Source organism: Sebastes fasciatus, chromosome 1 (assembly GCF_043250625.1).
Source record: "Sebastes fasciatus isolate fSebFas1 chromosome 1, fSebFas1.pri, whole genome shotgun sequence".
NCBI lineage: Eukaryota > Metazoa > Chordata > Actinopteri > Perciformes > Sebastidae > Sebastes > Sebastes fasciatus.
This window is the reverse complement of record NC_133795.1, coordinates 8,909,846-8,924,730: the sequence shown is the minus strand read 5'-3', so window position 1 is coordinate 8,924,730 and position 14,885 is coordinate 8,909,846. Positions and strand designations below refer to the sequence as shown.

General features: G+C 41.5%; 1 protein-coding gene across 4 annotated transcripts in view; it reads right to left on the bottom strand.

Moving 5' to 3' along the window:
* Nucleotides 1-14,885, bottom strand: part of suclg2 (succinate-CoA ligase GDP-forming subunit beta) — a 131,957-nt gene that overhangs the window by 75,868 nt on the left and 41,204 nt on the right. For all 4 annotated transcript variants that reach the window (XR_012591598.1, XR_012591600.1, XR_012591607.1 and 1 more), the window contains exon 3: nt 322-421. Coding sequence is in view for 1 of the 4 variants with exons in the window: in XM_074617390.1 (XP_074473491.1) it covers nt 322-421 (100 nt within the window). In the remaining 3 variants the exon portion in view is untranslated. The remainder of the gene's footprint in view (nt 1-321; nt 422-14,885) is intronic.

Here is a 14,885-nt window from a genome sequence, read left to right as displayed (position 1 = left end):
TGGAACAAAATAAACCTCAGCACCGGCAAAAAACCCAATCAACCCTGGAGAGGAAAGCTCAGTATGGGGTGCAAAGCGCTTCTGCCGACCTTTTCAACATTTAATTGAGGGTAGTTGTTTGAAAACGAGACACCGGAAGAAAGAAAAACTGTTTACTTGCAACACAAGTAATCCTGACTGTGTCTTTGTGCCTAGGGAGCATCTTCAGAGAGCTCTTTGAGCCTCCTCACTCTAGAAGCCCCTGTCGCAGGAGAAATAATATGAATCTATCTCCTACAGTAACTCGCAGTGTGACATGCAGATAGAGGCGTATATACTTACTCCTTTGTTAAGTGAACTCCACCTTTAAGGCCGCTGTCAAACACACCCTTGCCTCTGCCACCGGCCAGAATCTGAGCTTTCAACACGATCTCCTTGGCATCTGAAAGACGGAGAGAGACGGATTAAGAGAAAGAAAGACAGAGCACTTACAGGTAAGATATAGACTCAGCATCTTGAATGCTCCCTGGAGTCTGATACTTATCTGTCCATCTGATTGAGGGAAGCTGGGGTGAGTGCGATATGTGAAAAGATTAGGGATTATGTCTGAAAGGAGAGAAAATTTATACTCCAGAGTTCAGCACCTACCCACGAGGAAAATAACCAGAGCTGCACCAATCATGATGTAGTACAGGAGTTACTGTACCCGTACTAGAATGGACATAAAAGATCTTTTAAACAAGACTAAGAGTCCTCAGTCCTGCAAGCGACTGTGAGGTTGTACCTGGGCACAACAGTGCTGACTTTGAGCTAAATGCTAACGTGCTTTATGTACACGCCACCTCAGTCTTGGTTAAATTCTTTCCTACTTATCTTCTCTTTTAAATTTGAATTATGGAAATTACAATCTGCGTTCGCAGGACTTTTTGCATTTTGTTGTTCCCAAAGTCAGAACTGAATTGGGAAAGAAATCCTTTCTGCATCAACTGCATGGAACGATCTACAGACTGATCTGAAGCTTCAAACTATAATAACCCTGAACAAGTTTAAAACTATGGTAAAATCTATTGAGTCCAGGATGTCGGTGTGTAAATATTTTATCTAATAACTTTCAATGTTACTCAATTCTATGTGATTTGATTTTAATTGTTTATGATAATTGTTGAAACTCTGCTTTACTGCTATTCTTGGCCAGGTCTACCCTGTAAAAGAGATCTTTGATCTCAATGGGACAAACCTGGTTAAATAAAAGCTGAATAAAATACGATAATGTACGGCTCACTGTACATTATCCCTTACATAATGTTTACCCTGTTCACCATTTAGTTTACAGTGTTCACATTTGCTTGTTAGCCCTAAACACAGCACTAGTACAGCTAAGGCTGCTGGGAATGTCATTAATTTTGCAGATAGTATTGCAAGTATTCAACAAGATAAAATGCTGACTTGACGGTGGCGCCAGAGGAAATGTCAGAGGATGAATGTCTGAACCAAATTTCATGGCAATCCATCTTTGTCGAGACTTTTAACTCAAAAACCATAAATGTGAACTTCATGGTGGCGCTAGAGAAAAAGTCATGGGATCAACAAAGTCATCAGGATACTTTGTCAGGGAACATTGAATGTCCGTTCTAAATGTTGTGCCAGTTTAGTCGATGTAGAGATATTTCACTGGATAAGTGAAATCTTTGTCCTGTTGATGACGCCAAATGAAGAGTCAGGGGATTAGGGCTGTCCTCGAACAAAGAAACTCTTAATCGACTAACACTCATACGTGTTGATTTTGTTGATTTAATCGACAGATCTGTAAAATTGAGTGTCTCCGAAGAGGATCACAAAAAAGCACCACTTTAAATCTTGTGTTCACCAGAGATGTCCCCTAAGTTTCTTGGAAAGAAGTGATTCAGCAAGAAAAAAAGCTTAAAAAATGACTGAATCGACTAAAGAAATCGTAGTCGACTAAAACCAAAACAACCAATTAGCTGACTAATCAACTAAGAGGGGGCAGCCCACAGGGGATCACCAAAAACCATTATGATTCATCGTATGGGCACCATGAATATCTGTACCAAATTTAATGGCAATCCATCCAATAGTTGTTTGGACATTTCACTTAAATCTAAAAATGTCAATCTCATGGTGGCGCTAGCGGAAAAGTCGAAGGATCACCAAAGTCAGAAGGCTGCATCTCCTTGGAAAGATTGATGTCTGTACAAAATGTTACCATAATCCATTTAAATAGCTGTAGAGATATTCTAGAAATGTTCTCATGAGTTTCTTGGAAATAAGTCATTCAGCATGAAAAGTCATTTAAAAATGACTAATGGATTAAAGAAATCTTAGTCCACTAAGACGACCGATTAGTCGACTAATGGACTAAGAGGGGCAGCCTAAAGATAAAGACTAAAGATACCACCCACATACAAAATACACTTGAACTGTTTCATTGGTTTATTTTCATACAACTGGCATCCTGCTACAATCTCAGTGCAAGAAGGAAAATAAGCAACAGCACAACTGTTGGAAACTTCCTCATGACCTTGCTCCAATTATACAACCACCCTGCATCCCCTCTGCTGTCACCGCCACCTTGCAAGAGCTCTCACATCAGGAGGAGGCCCCTCAGCTGTCTATTCAACATCCTGCCCCTGAATCTCCCTCTATTCAAATGGAGCGAGGACACTTGATGAAAGATGGTCTCTGGCTAGGTTATTATTATCTAGGTGGGGGAGTTCAGCCATTGACAGGTGGCTGCCATCAAGGTGGGAAGTGGGTGTTAGGGAGAGTGGAAGGGGATGATCCGCCGTGCGATGGCTAGAAAGACATCTTGACCTTCAGGGCTGGAGACCGGCTCCTCCCTTCACTGCGTAAAAAAAAATAAAAAAAATCTCTACGAGCGGTGTGGAGAGCGTCTAGACAGGAGCTGGTGAGCGGAGAGCTTGAAAACTCTGGCCATGCTCACTGCTGCTGTAGCGAGACAAGGACCCAGAGAAAATAGCCTCTGACAGGGTGGCAGGGATTAAACCAACACTGCATTAGTGAGGCCCGTTCTCTGTGCAGAGAGGAGAGCTGAGAAAGAAAGAGAGAATAAAGGTGTGCTCATATGCAAAAGGGCTCCGAGACGAGTCATAAATGAATAAATATGTTAATAAAAAACTGCTACTGCGCAAAATTAAAAAGAGTTCAAAGCAAGATGAAATAGAGTGTCCTGTGGGCATGTGCAGTGGAGAGGGACGGCACGGAGGAAATGACTTTTGCTTTAAACGAAGAAAAAAAATAAATAAATGGAAGAACAAAGACGTAGCCCAATAAGGAGATTGCATTTTTTTAGGTTTGAGTATTGACACATTGATGAGGACCTTAAAAAAAAAAAAGATATGTTTTTAAAGCGAAGATAAATGAAATAAATGAAAAGGCATGTAATGTGCCAGGAGAGGTAATGGAGTGAGAACGAGGCAGGTGTTCATTCCTGTTGCACCAGTAATTGATAGCGAACCTGCTTATTATGCGACGCACAACAAGATATTGTAGCAATATCAGCAATTATGAATGGGCGCCGAAAGAACAATACGCTGATAATAAGAGGGAATGTTATAAAAGAGGAGACAGAACGAGAAGATATGCTGCGATAAAAACGCATTCACGCTGCAAAAAAAAATATACAAATCTCATCTCTGTAGACCAAATTCTCTGGTTAACATCGAGACACCACTCTGTGTTGGAAACACATGGAGAGGATAATGATGTCCTCAAAGATCAGAGCGAACATGGTGCATGGTAAAGAGCAGGGCGGCCATTATCTGGGTGGTATGACAGACATGAGACGGCCTCTAACACTCAGACAAAGGTTGGTCCCTAATGAGAGCGGAGCAAAAGAGCAGGGAGTGGATGGAACAATAGTAGTGGCATGTAAAAATCAGAGACAAGTCATGCCTTTATGTTCAACCCAGACACTGCGATGAGCAAAGGGGAAAGAAGGGCAGATGTCTGAAGTTAATCAGTAAAGACACCAGTGAGCGCTGTTGGAGAGTCAGAGCGAGAGCTCAGGGTTTTCATACAGTGGAGAAAAAAAAATGCAATATTAAATGTGTAAACTGAGAGGTCACGCCAATGAAAGGTGATGCATATCGCATTTTGATTATCTTCTCTCAGATGGTAATATATTGTACATTCTCTCCAAGGTGCTTCCTTTTAAGCATGTCTTCATTACTGGGTGAACTGTATATGCATTAGATACATAACAACTTCTTAAGGGGCCGTGTCCACCAAAGTGTTTTTTCCTAAGGCAAACATAGTTTTTTTAAATGTTTTGCAATGGGAGCGCCGCGTATTTACGCTATGGTAAAAATACCAGTAGCGTGACAAAGCGCTTAGCGTCTGCACGTTTGATGTTTTTTTCAGGTGACTGAGAGTCAAGATATTTGCTTCGTTTGAGTCTATCCGGAGGGAGAAGGAAGTTACGGCTTTTATTGTTGTAGTCCAACGTGACGTCATATCCCTTTCGTATACTAAAAACTAAAACAAACCGCAGCGAGTCAAAATGTCAAAGCAGAAAATGCCGGAGGGGGTAAAACTTTTACCTTCACATTTTAAATCCAAAGTGGTAAACACTACGCATACAGTAAAGTATTGAAACACATTGGCAGGAAAAGCAGAGCTGGACATGGTTAAAGCTGCATGCTAACTCATGCTAACGTTCTCGTATTGCTGTAACATGCGGTCAAGCCAGCCGCCACTCGCATCTCCGCGGTCAAATCGGCCGATGCTACAACTGTAGAACACCCATATATTGACATTTATGACATCCTGACGGCGCTGACCATGGATGTATAAAGAGAACGGGAGAGCTACGACAGACTTGGCAAAGTTAGCAGAAGTATACCCATTCTTCAAAAATAAAGGATATACAAAATACATACTATATGGAAATAAGATTGATAGGATCATATTCACCAGAAGTATAAAACATTACATGTCCCTTATAAATCATAAAAAGAAAATACCCCTAATTTGTGAGGAAAATGTCTTTATTCTTTGATTTTTGGGTTGCTGGAAACAATTTAATAAATGATTCATGACAATGATATATTTGACTTCAGGACATCTCTGACTACATACATGCTGAAAATCACACGATTACTGTTTTAATTTAGATATTTTCCAAAGAAAAAGTCCCTAGAAGTGTATAATTCAACTTTTTCCCCATGGTCTTGTGTTAAAAAAGTTAACAAAAATCGCAAAAAATCGTAATATCGAATCGCAATACTTAAAAAAATTGCAACACATGTTGAATCGACACCCAAATATCGTGATAGTATAGAATTGGGAAATAGATGTATCGTCCCAGGTGCAGCCAAAGCGTCTCAGCTTAAAAACCGTGTGCCTCCAAAGCGCTCTCAAGTGCTCCCCATGAGCGTATTCAGAAGAGCGCCTGTCGGTGGACACAGGCCTTTACTTGTTGCAGCCACAGTAGTTATAAATACCTCCTGCAGAAAGCAGTTTGGTTATTATATTATTGGTCCGGATGAAAACCTCTTACTTCGGGGGAGGGGACCACGGTTGCATAATCAGTTCTCCGCTTCTATTTGAATCATACATGGCCCACTGTGACGATGCGGAGTAAGATTTTGATCTCCATTTATTTTCTGTATCTTGGGGACACAGGGGAGGAGATTAACATTACACAACATCTCCAATCACATCACAGGCAATCGGAGTAATGCGGTCATCATCCTCGGGCCCTACTCATTCCCCAGTAATGAGAGCAAATCAACTCCCAGTCTGCTTGCCAGTGACAGCAGCTGGCAAAAAAAAAAGGATGTTACTTCTACAATCAGTGTCTCTTTCACCCTCTTTCTTTTTGTGCACTTTTTGAAAGGCCTATTCTCTTCCGCCCACCCTCCTCCCTTTCCATGTAGCCCATGGGTGGCCAGCAGCAGAGTTAGCTTTGGTCTGATATTTAATTAAGCCTTCGAGGGCTGTGCCATGAGGGGGGGGATGCTGGCTCGTAGGGGACAGATGTAGGCTGTGTGCCAATCCAGAGAGAGTAAGATGTGGCTACCATCTGCATGGAGCGAGAGAGAGAAAAAGATCAGGACGGCCCTCCCCAGCGTGCATGTGTGCTGTAATGAAAGTAATGTGGCAGCTAAATGGAGACGACTAATCAAACTCTTGGAGAGAGGAGAAAACAAACACAAGCGCACACTGCCACAATCAAACAACGCAGAGAGCCGGAGCCTTCCTATGGATAAATGCCATTAACACCAGAGGGAAAAAAAAAAAAGACCTCAACTTTCAGCATCTCTGCTCAACATGACAGAACACCTCCAGGTTATGATGCACGAGAGTGTTGATTGCTGCCAAACTTAGAAAAAGGTCTGAAAAGTCAGTCTAAAACACCATTAAAACAAATAATGTACACATGTAATTATTCCTTTCCCAGTACTTTTTGGAATTAGTTCCAAGCAGCTGAAATATAATTCATAACTCAGGGGTAATGCTGCACTATAAGTAGAAAGAACAACAATCTGTGCTTCCATTTGCTTCCATCTAGTGGCACATGGCACGTCTTTAAATAACTTCAATTATGTTGTCAACTGCATATTGATAGCTACAGAAAGCTATTGGAGCGGCGCTAGCTTTTGACTCACTGCGCCACAGGGCTTTTTTGCTGTGTCACATCCATGGCTCACTGATATTGGGAACAATGAACTCATAACCTACTATAGCCAAAAGGACCGAAGGCAATGCAGGATATTAATACTATCGGATTAGCTTTAGGCTACTAATTGCACAAGCAGAAAACTGAATATGTGCATGCTGTTTTAACTAGCATAAAAAAGTGTATGAAAGGGTCAAGTTAGGCCAACACTTGTTTCTGTACAATCCTCAGTGTAATAGCCATGCAGACACATTATGTTTTAATTACACTTTGGCACAGGCAAAGCCAGTAAATGGAATAGGTCATGTTTAATATTTAGACTCCTTGTGTGATGAATTCTTTTAACCACAGCGGCAATATAGTGCTGCAGGAATGAGTCCTGAAACCGGGAAATGAGTCAGCATTTAAGCACTTCCGGTTCCCTCGTCTCGAAGTCAATGGGATTTTGTAATGGGTCTTTTAGTAGGGCTGTCAATCGATTCAAATATTTAATCATGATTAATCGCATGATTGTGCATAGTTACTCGCATATATTTATCTGTTCAAAATGTACCTTAAAGGGAGATTTGTCAAGTATTTAATACTCTCATCAACATGGGAGTGGGCTAATGTGCTTGCTATATGCAAATGTGTATATTTATTATTGGAAATCAATTAACAACACAAAACAATGACAAATATTGTCCAGAAACCCTCACAGGTACTGCATTTAGTATACAAAATATGCTCAAATCATAACATGGCAAACTGCAGCCCAACAGGCAACAACAGCTGTCAGTGTGTCAGTGTGCTGACTTGACTATGACTTGCACCAAACTGCATGTGATTATCATAAAGTGGGCATGTCTGTAAAGGGGAGACTCGTGGGTACCCAGAGAACCCATTTTCATTCACATATTTTGAGGTCAGAGGTCAAGGGACCCCTTTGAAAATGGTCATGACAGTTTTTCCTCGCCAAAATGTATCGCAAGTTTGGAGTGTTATTTAGCCTTGTTTCCGAAAAGCTAATATTGGTTGGTACCAATGAATTCATTAGGTTTTTCTAGTTTCATATGATGCCAGTTTCTTCACTCTAGCTTTAAAACTGAGCTACAACCTCCGGAAGATCGATAGCCTTAAAGAAATTAGCGGGGTTAAAACAAATTTGCGTTAACGCATTATCATCATATTGACAGCCCTAGTTTTTAGTAAGATGCCTGAAATAAGGTCTGTGGTTAAAACAAGCTTAAGAAACTTTAACGTTTTGTTCTACGATATAAATTCGTCAATAAATAACCCACTTGTGAATTTTGAAGCCTTTATACAGTATGTCTTAAAAAAGGCGGTTGCTAACAAGTGTCTAAATGAGACTATTAAAGTGGCAGTAGGAAGGACATTTTTGGCATCATTGGGCAAAAATCTCATAATAACATTTCACCAATCACAGGTCAGTTCATTGAGAGAGCGTTCCTATTGGCTGTGCTCCGGTTCGTTTATAACCTAATGATAGTTTTTTACATCTGCCGATCGCATTTACACTTCAAAAAAATAAAAGCGGTGTTCATTTGTGAAGATTATCTTGCTGAACAAAACACGTAAGTATCATAAACGTTTGTTTGCCACAGAGTTTATTTTCCAATGGACAAATCCCGTTGGCCTTTTGTCGAGGGAACCTGTGCGATTCTAACTTCCTGGTTGGCCTACAAAAATAAGTTATCCCTGCAGCACTCTATGCTGGCATCATCTTGGACCAGTTCAGCTTTCCATAAACTTTTACCGTTTCGTATTCTGCTAGACGGCGAAAATGTCAAACAGAAAATGGCTCTCCGTTCAAGCAGTGATGGCAGGTGACCCAAAAGGACAGAAAATAAAACCTTCAGTTTTCCATCTAGCTTGACACATAATGGCCGTGGAATTCTTCAAGCCAAAATATGTTTTCCTGTTCAGTTGAGGTTGAAAGGTCAACAAACATTTGATAAATCCTAACCACGCTCCACAAAGTCCTCTTGCTAGTGGCATGTCTGTACAACCAAAATGTTGGGACTTGTATAACAACGGACAAACAAAGATTTAGACACAAAAAAAAAGTCACAGATAACAATTTGACCTCTTTGTTCGCGACAACTAAATATATCATTACCATCTCACTGTCGTGTCTGGTTAAGCCCAGCGTCCCCGTGTCCGTCTCTGCCTCTAATGATGCCATCTCAGCGCTACTCAGCGGAGGAGAATATCAGCGTCCCGGACCGACAGTGGCACCTCGGTGTGACACCTCCTCCAGTCACAACTTGCATGACGGCCGAGTCCTCATTAGAGGACAAGTCCACCTGGCATTCAGACAGACAGCACTTCTAATGACATCCTGAGATGGCCCTGGTCTCCTCTCAGCGACGGAGAGGTGCAGTTCAAATCCCTGGCTGAGAGTTTTTCACCGCCGTACAACCAGAGGGGTGACGGTAATGATAATGGTGTTGTGGAACGATGGGTGCTAAATGACCACGGGGATATCAGTAGGGACAATCATTTTGTTTCACAACGAAGCCTCTGCAAAGACTTTTACTTGTGTCAAGAGACAGTTAACTAGAAAAATACCAACTCTGGGTTGCAGAGGGTTGTCTCCATAAAAATATTTTCACAAAAATGAGCTGCTCACTTCTCATTATTGACTCTACATTTTTCATCAGTTCAGCATGAACAATAGCAGATCAAACTATATTCTAAAAGCCACCAACATCTGCTGCTGCTGCTGCTAATGCACTGGTGGGCAAGAGCACTACTCGCGATGTCATTTCCACAGACGAGTAATGAAGTTTGCCTAATGGTTGGAGGTCCCTACAACAAAGCACAGCGATGTTTTTGTACATTTCACTCCACTTGTACAATTCCTTTCTCTGGACCCAACTAGCACCAACACGACTCTGCATTTATGCAAAGTACCCTAGCAACAGACAACGGGCTACATGTTCCCTTCTACTGGCACATTAGTATCATCCTAATACGATAGAGGGGATGTGTGAGAAGTAATTCCACGTCTCACCCGCAACATGAATAGGTTAGGGTGCGTAATGAGGAGGTGGAAACACTAAGCTGCTTACAGAAATCAGCTCTTTGAGAGACAGGCCGCTTTACCCTGCAAAGCCTATTTACAGCTGTTAAGACAATTTCAGATGCGTGGCTTTTTCCTACCAAACGGGAGACCTGAGAGCCAGCTAATGTATGGGGGATGACAACAGGACCTTGGAGAGGCCAACGTGATGTGTGTTTGTTTTTGAGCTCTTGTATTGTCGTTGTGCTGCAGGGCGTTTTTGCAGATTCTCAAAATGTCTGCAAGTGATTGCAGTTTAGAGATGTCACGGTGAGGAAATTTTCCCATCGGTTAATAAACTTGTGACAACACCGTTGTTACAGATTACACCGGACATTTTACAAGAAAAGATGACGTTAAATATATGTAGAGCGCTTAATTTGATCTTTAACGTTGGATGGCTGTGTGTCTTGCCTCTCCGGTCGAGCCTTCGCTGCGGGGCCGCAGGTTTCCACCCGGCTGTGACCACTACGTCCTCTGCACGGCGATTCCCTCATTAACGTTATGGTTCCCGTACAGCATTGGCTTTAAATCCGAAATATTGCCAAATAGGCGCTTTATGCTTTTCGCTTTGACACCAAATCCTCCGCCATCGTCTTGTCTATCAACTTTCTTCTGTCCTGTGTGTGTAATCTGACTTCTGCTACTCTGAAAATGAACTAATGGGTTTTATTTCTATTAGGGCTGTCAATCCATTAAAATATTTAATCTAAATTAATCGCATGATTGTCCATAGTTCATCACAATTAAACGCAAATTTCACATTTTTTGTCTGTTCAAAATGTACCCTAAAGGGAGATTTGTCAAGTATTTAAAACTCTTATCAACGGGGGAGTGGACAAATATGCTTTATGCAAATGTATGTATATTTTTATTATTGGAAATCAATTAACAACACAAATCAATGACAAATATTGTCCAGAAACCCTCACAGGTACTGCATTTAGCATAAAAAAATGCTCAAATCCTAACATGGCAAACTGCAGCCCAACAGGCAACCACAGCTGTCAGTGTGTCAGTGTGCTGACTTGACTATGACTTGCCCCAAACCTGCATGTGATTATCATAAAGCGGGCATGTCTGTAAAGGGGAGACTCGTGGGTACCCATAGAACCCATTTTCATTCACATACAGTATCTTGAGGTCAGAGGTCAAGGGACAACTTTGAAAATAGCCATGACAGTTTTTCCTCGCCAGAATTTAGAGTACATTTGGAGCGTTAGTCAGCCTCCTCCTCCAATGGATTCCTTAGTTGTTGTTTTTTTTAGGTTTTTCTAGTTTCATATAATGCCAGTATCTCCACTCTAACTCTAAAACTGAGCCTGCTACAACCTAAAAATCACAAGTTGTTTTAATGTGTTAAAGAAATTAGTGGTGTTAAAACGAATTTGTGTTAACGCGTTATTATCGCGATTACTCTGACAGGCCTAATTTAAAAAAAAAAAAAAAAAAACGATGGTGCGGGCGGTGGGCAAGTAATGTAATCAGCGTATGCACCAACAGCTTGTCACACCGGTAACACAGACTACCGCGGCAAGCCTATTACTGTTATAATACAACAATGTGTTTCTGAATGAAGCTGGTGCAGTGTCCGTCAGCAGGCCGCTGTGCCCCGTGTTAATAACCTTATGTTTCAAAGCAACTCCTCCCCACCCTCTCTCCCCATCGGGTGTGTTTTCTTGGCAGGAGCTGCAGACAGGAAAACTGCAGACGAACATCTGTCTTCTTGTGTGACATGTCAGCCCTCTGAAGGGACGAGAGCTGTTCTGTCCATCAACGGGAGCCCTGCAGGGAGCGGGGTGGCGAGGCACAGATACCTGCAGCTCACTCCAGCTAACTCCCTGCACTCATTTAGTTCCCCTACAATGTGATCAAAGTGGCAAACGAGGACACCAAGGTACTGCTGTGGTACAACATTTATTTTACAGGAAGGTGGGGCATAAATAGAGGGGGTGGTAGGCACCACAGACAAAGACAGAGCGACAAACCGGTAAGTACAAGAGAGCAACAACAGACCGATGTTAAGGATGAACGGAAGAGAAATGTGAGCGAGAGAGCGCTAAAGAGATGAGGCTAAAAAGAGAGGGACTAAAGCAAAGGAGAAGAGAAAGGTCACAATGTGTGGGTAAAATGCAGAAGAAAGAGCAATGTTGTTTTGACTTGACATTACCCGTTAATAGCTATGTAAATGGACCTGAACCCATTTACGTCGAAGCTATTAACATAATACACTGCTTGTTTCAGACTCAGGCCACGTAAACAGCAGCAGTATGGTTAATGGCTGCACATCTGTCAAGTGATTTTCTTTTATTAGTGTGCACGTACCACATCAGTCTCATAAGTGTATATAAGTAGTATAATTGTCATATAGTCCACACAAATGAACAAGGAACAGTAATGTGAATTAAAACATCTATTATTCTATAATTATGTAACTTTGGTGTTTAACAAACTGCACTTATGCAGCGTTCAGTCGGACAAACTGGTCGAACACAAAATGTCAAATGTCAGTAGTGTAAAAAGAAGTCGTCTCAGTGTAAGTGGAAGCCAGAGGCTCAAGACATGAATGGACCAATCGAATCGAAACCAAAAGCGTCTTTCACACGGAGGCTTGTGTGTTGAGAGACACAATGTTGTTGCTACGAGGTTTTAAAAGCATTAATTTTGCTAAAACTGGTGCCATTAGAGCACAGAGAGCAATATATGTGCACAAGCACTCCAAAGACTGCCAACAGGTCAAATTTAATAACAAGTTTTAATGTCTTAGTTTGTGTCTGTAAACACAGAAGCAGCGTACATGAAAACAACCTGTAATATTTTCAATTTTACCGCCACACACACAGTGCCATCATCACCGGTGTCATATTTTCCAGAATTGATGCCGGTCAATGATAATTTTTTTTCTTGACTCCTCAACTGGTGCGTTCCGAGTCCGACTGCTGTATCTTGACTTCTCCTGTCAAGTGAGAGCACATCTTCTGTGATCTTAGAGCCGTCACAATGGATGGTGAGAATCGTAATGTTGAGCAATAACAATATCCCGACCTCAATGACCCTCCGCCCCGGCATTATTAAAGTAATATTAAAGAAATTGGCTGGCAGGCTGTTGCTTGGGAGAATTTTTTTTTCAGCTGAGTAAAAGTACTCATTAAAAACTCCTGGACAGTCACAATTCCCTTAACTGCATACATGTATACTATGCGTTAAGCTACATATGCCGCAGCATGATGCATCATATATAGGGCTGTCAAATTTAACACCATAATAACGTGTTAATGCAAATTCGTTCATTTTTTACCGCATCAACCCAATTGATCCCACGGAGGTTGTAGTGGGCTCAGTTTTAAAGCTGGAGTTAAGATACTGGCACTGAAACTAGAAAACCTAAGGAATCCATTGGTGCCAACCATGTCATACTAGCTTATAGGAGGTTAAACAACGCTCCAAAATTAAGCTACATTTTGGCGAGGATATAGTGGCATGGCCATTTCCAAAGGGGTCCCTTGACTTCTGACCTCAAGATATGGAAATGAAAATGAAAATGGGTTCTATGGGTACCCACGAGTCTCCCCCAGTCTTGCCATGTTATGATTTGAGCCTATTTTTTTATGCCAGATGCAGTACCTGTGAGGGTTTCTGGACAATATTTGTCATTGTTTTGTGTTGTTAATTGATTTCCGATAATAAATATATACATACATTTGCATAAAGCAGCATATTTGCCCACTCCCATGTTGATAGGAGTATTTATTATTTGACAAATCTCCCTTTAACGTACATTTTTCAACAAATAAAAAATTGGACTCAAGATATCCACCAGAGCCAACAAGAGTTTTCTCTGTTTTTAAGTACATTTTGTTTATAAAGTTGCACTTTCTCATCTTGCTCTGACACTATTACTGGGACTGTTGCAGGTAACCTCATTATAAAAAGAGCTAGCTAACTTATTTTGTCTCGCATAGTTATATAAATCGACAAATGTCCACTGGACCTCATGTTTCCATTTACTCCCACATTGGCTCATGAGTTCACCCGTTTGAGACGGACATCATTAAACAGACCCTCTTTCTCCTCGCCACTGTTGCCATCACACAGCCTGGCTGCCGTCTTGTTTACATTGGAAACAGCGGAGGTGGCAATTCTAACCGCCTGCTGATGGAAATGAAATGGCAAGTGGCATGAAGATGGCAATGATACAAGAGCAATATCCCGTAAGACTGAGGCTGCATAATCTTTTGAAGCTCAAGAAGCCATTGTAAGATCAATAGATGAGCAGCTGCCTCAGTGGCCTCTGTCCAGTAGACCAACGAGAGGAGGACACGGGTTCCAGCTGGTGTTCATACATACGCACACACACAAACGCACAAAGCTCTGAGAGGTTTGTCTTATCCCGCACTACTTCAGACAAAGACAGAAGTGAAAGGGCCGTGGTTGAGCCAACTTCTACTCGGCTTTAACTGCTACTGTCAGCGCTTTTCACCAGAGACTCTGCCTCATTTTCTGAAGGGGGAAGATGAAAGTGGTCTTAAAAGGCGCTTGAAGTGTTGAAGTGCACGAGGCGGCTCTAGTGGGGACTGTGAAATGAGAAGGGAGGGGATGCGGAGTGAGGAGAGCTCTGACCATGTTCCACGTTTTAACCATGTTTGACAGCAAGATACTGTATATTTGTCTGTCTCTAGTTGAAAAGGAAGCGGGTCCCTTGAGTCCACAAGGTGTATAGAACAGCTTTTTTTTTCATTCAACACATTATTAAAACATTTTCTTAGTCATTGGCGAGACAGGATTTGTATTACACACAGAGAGCTGAGCATAATGGAATTTGATGACAAAGGACCTAGGCCTTATACAGCACTGTTATACAAACAAATCTAGGGAGGCAAAAATTGGAACTAAACTTGAGTGAATACAAAGAAAATGCACACAGAGAGAGAAAACAAATATCACTGCATTGCTTCTCACAAATTCACTGCTCAATGTAGCATGGAATAGCCTTAATAAAACACCCAATTTAGGGCCACTATTATCCAGATAATGGCTCTAGTAAGTGTTGGGACAAAATGACATAAAAGAGGAACTGAAGCATGAGTGATGCTAATGTGCCACAGTAACGTATCACTACTCTCACTAATCTCTTTGATTTGTGAAGTCCTTCTACATTGCACATCTTAAAGTAAAGCAAAG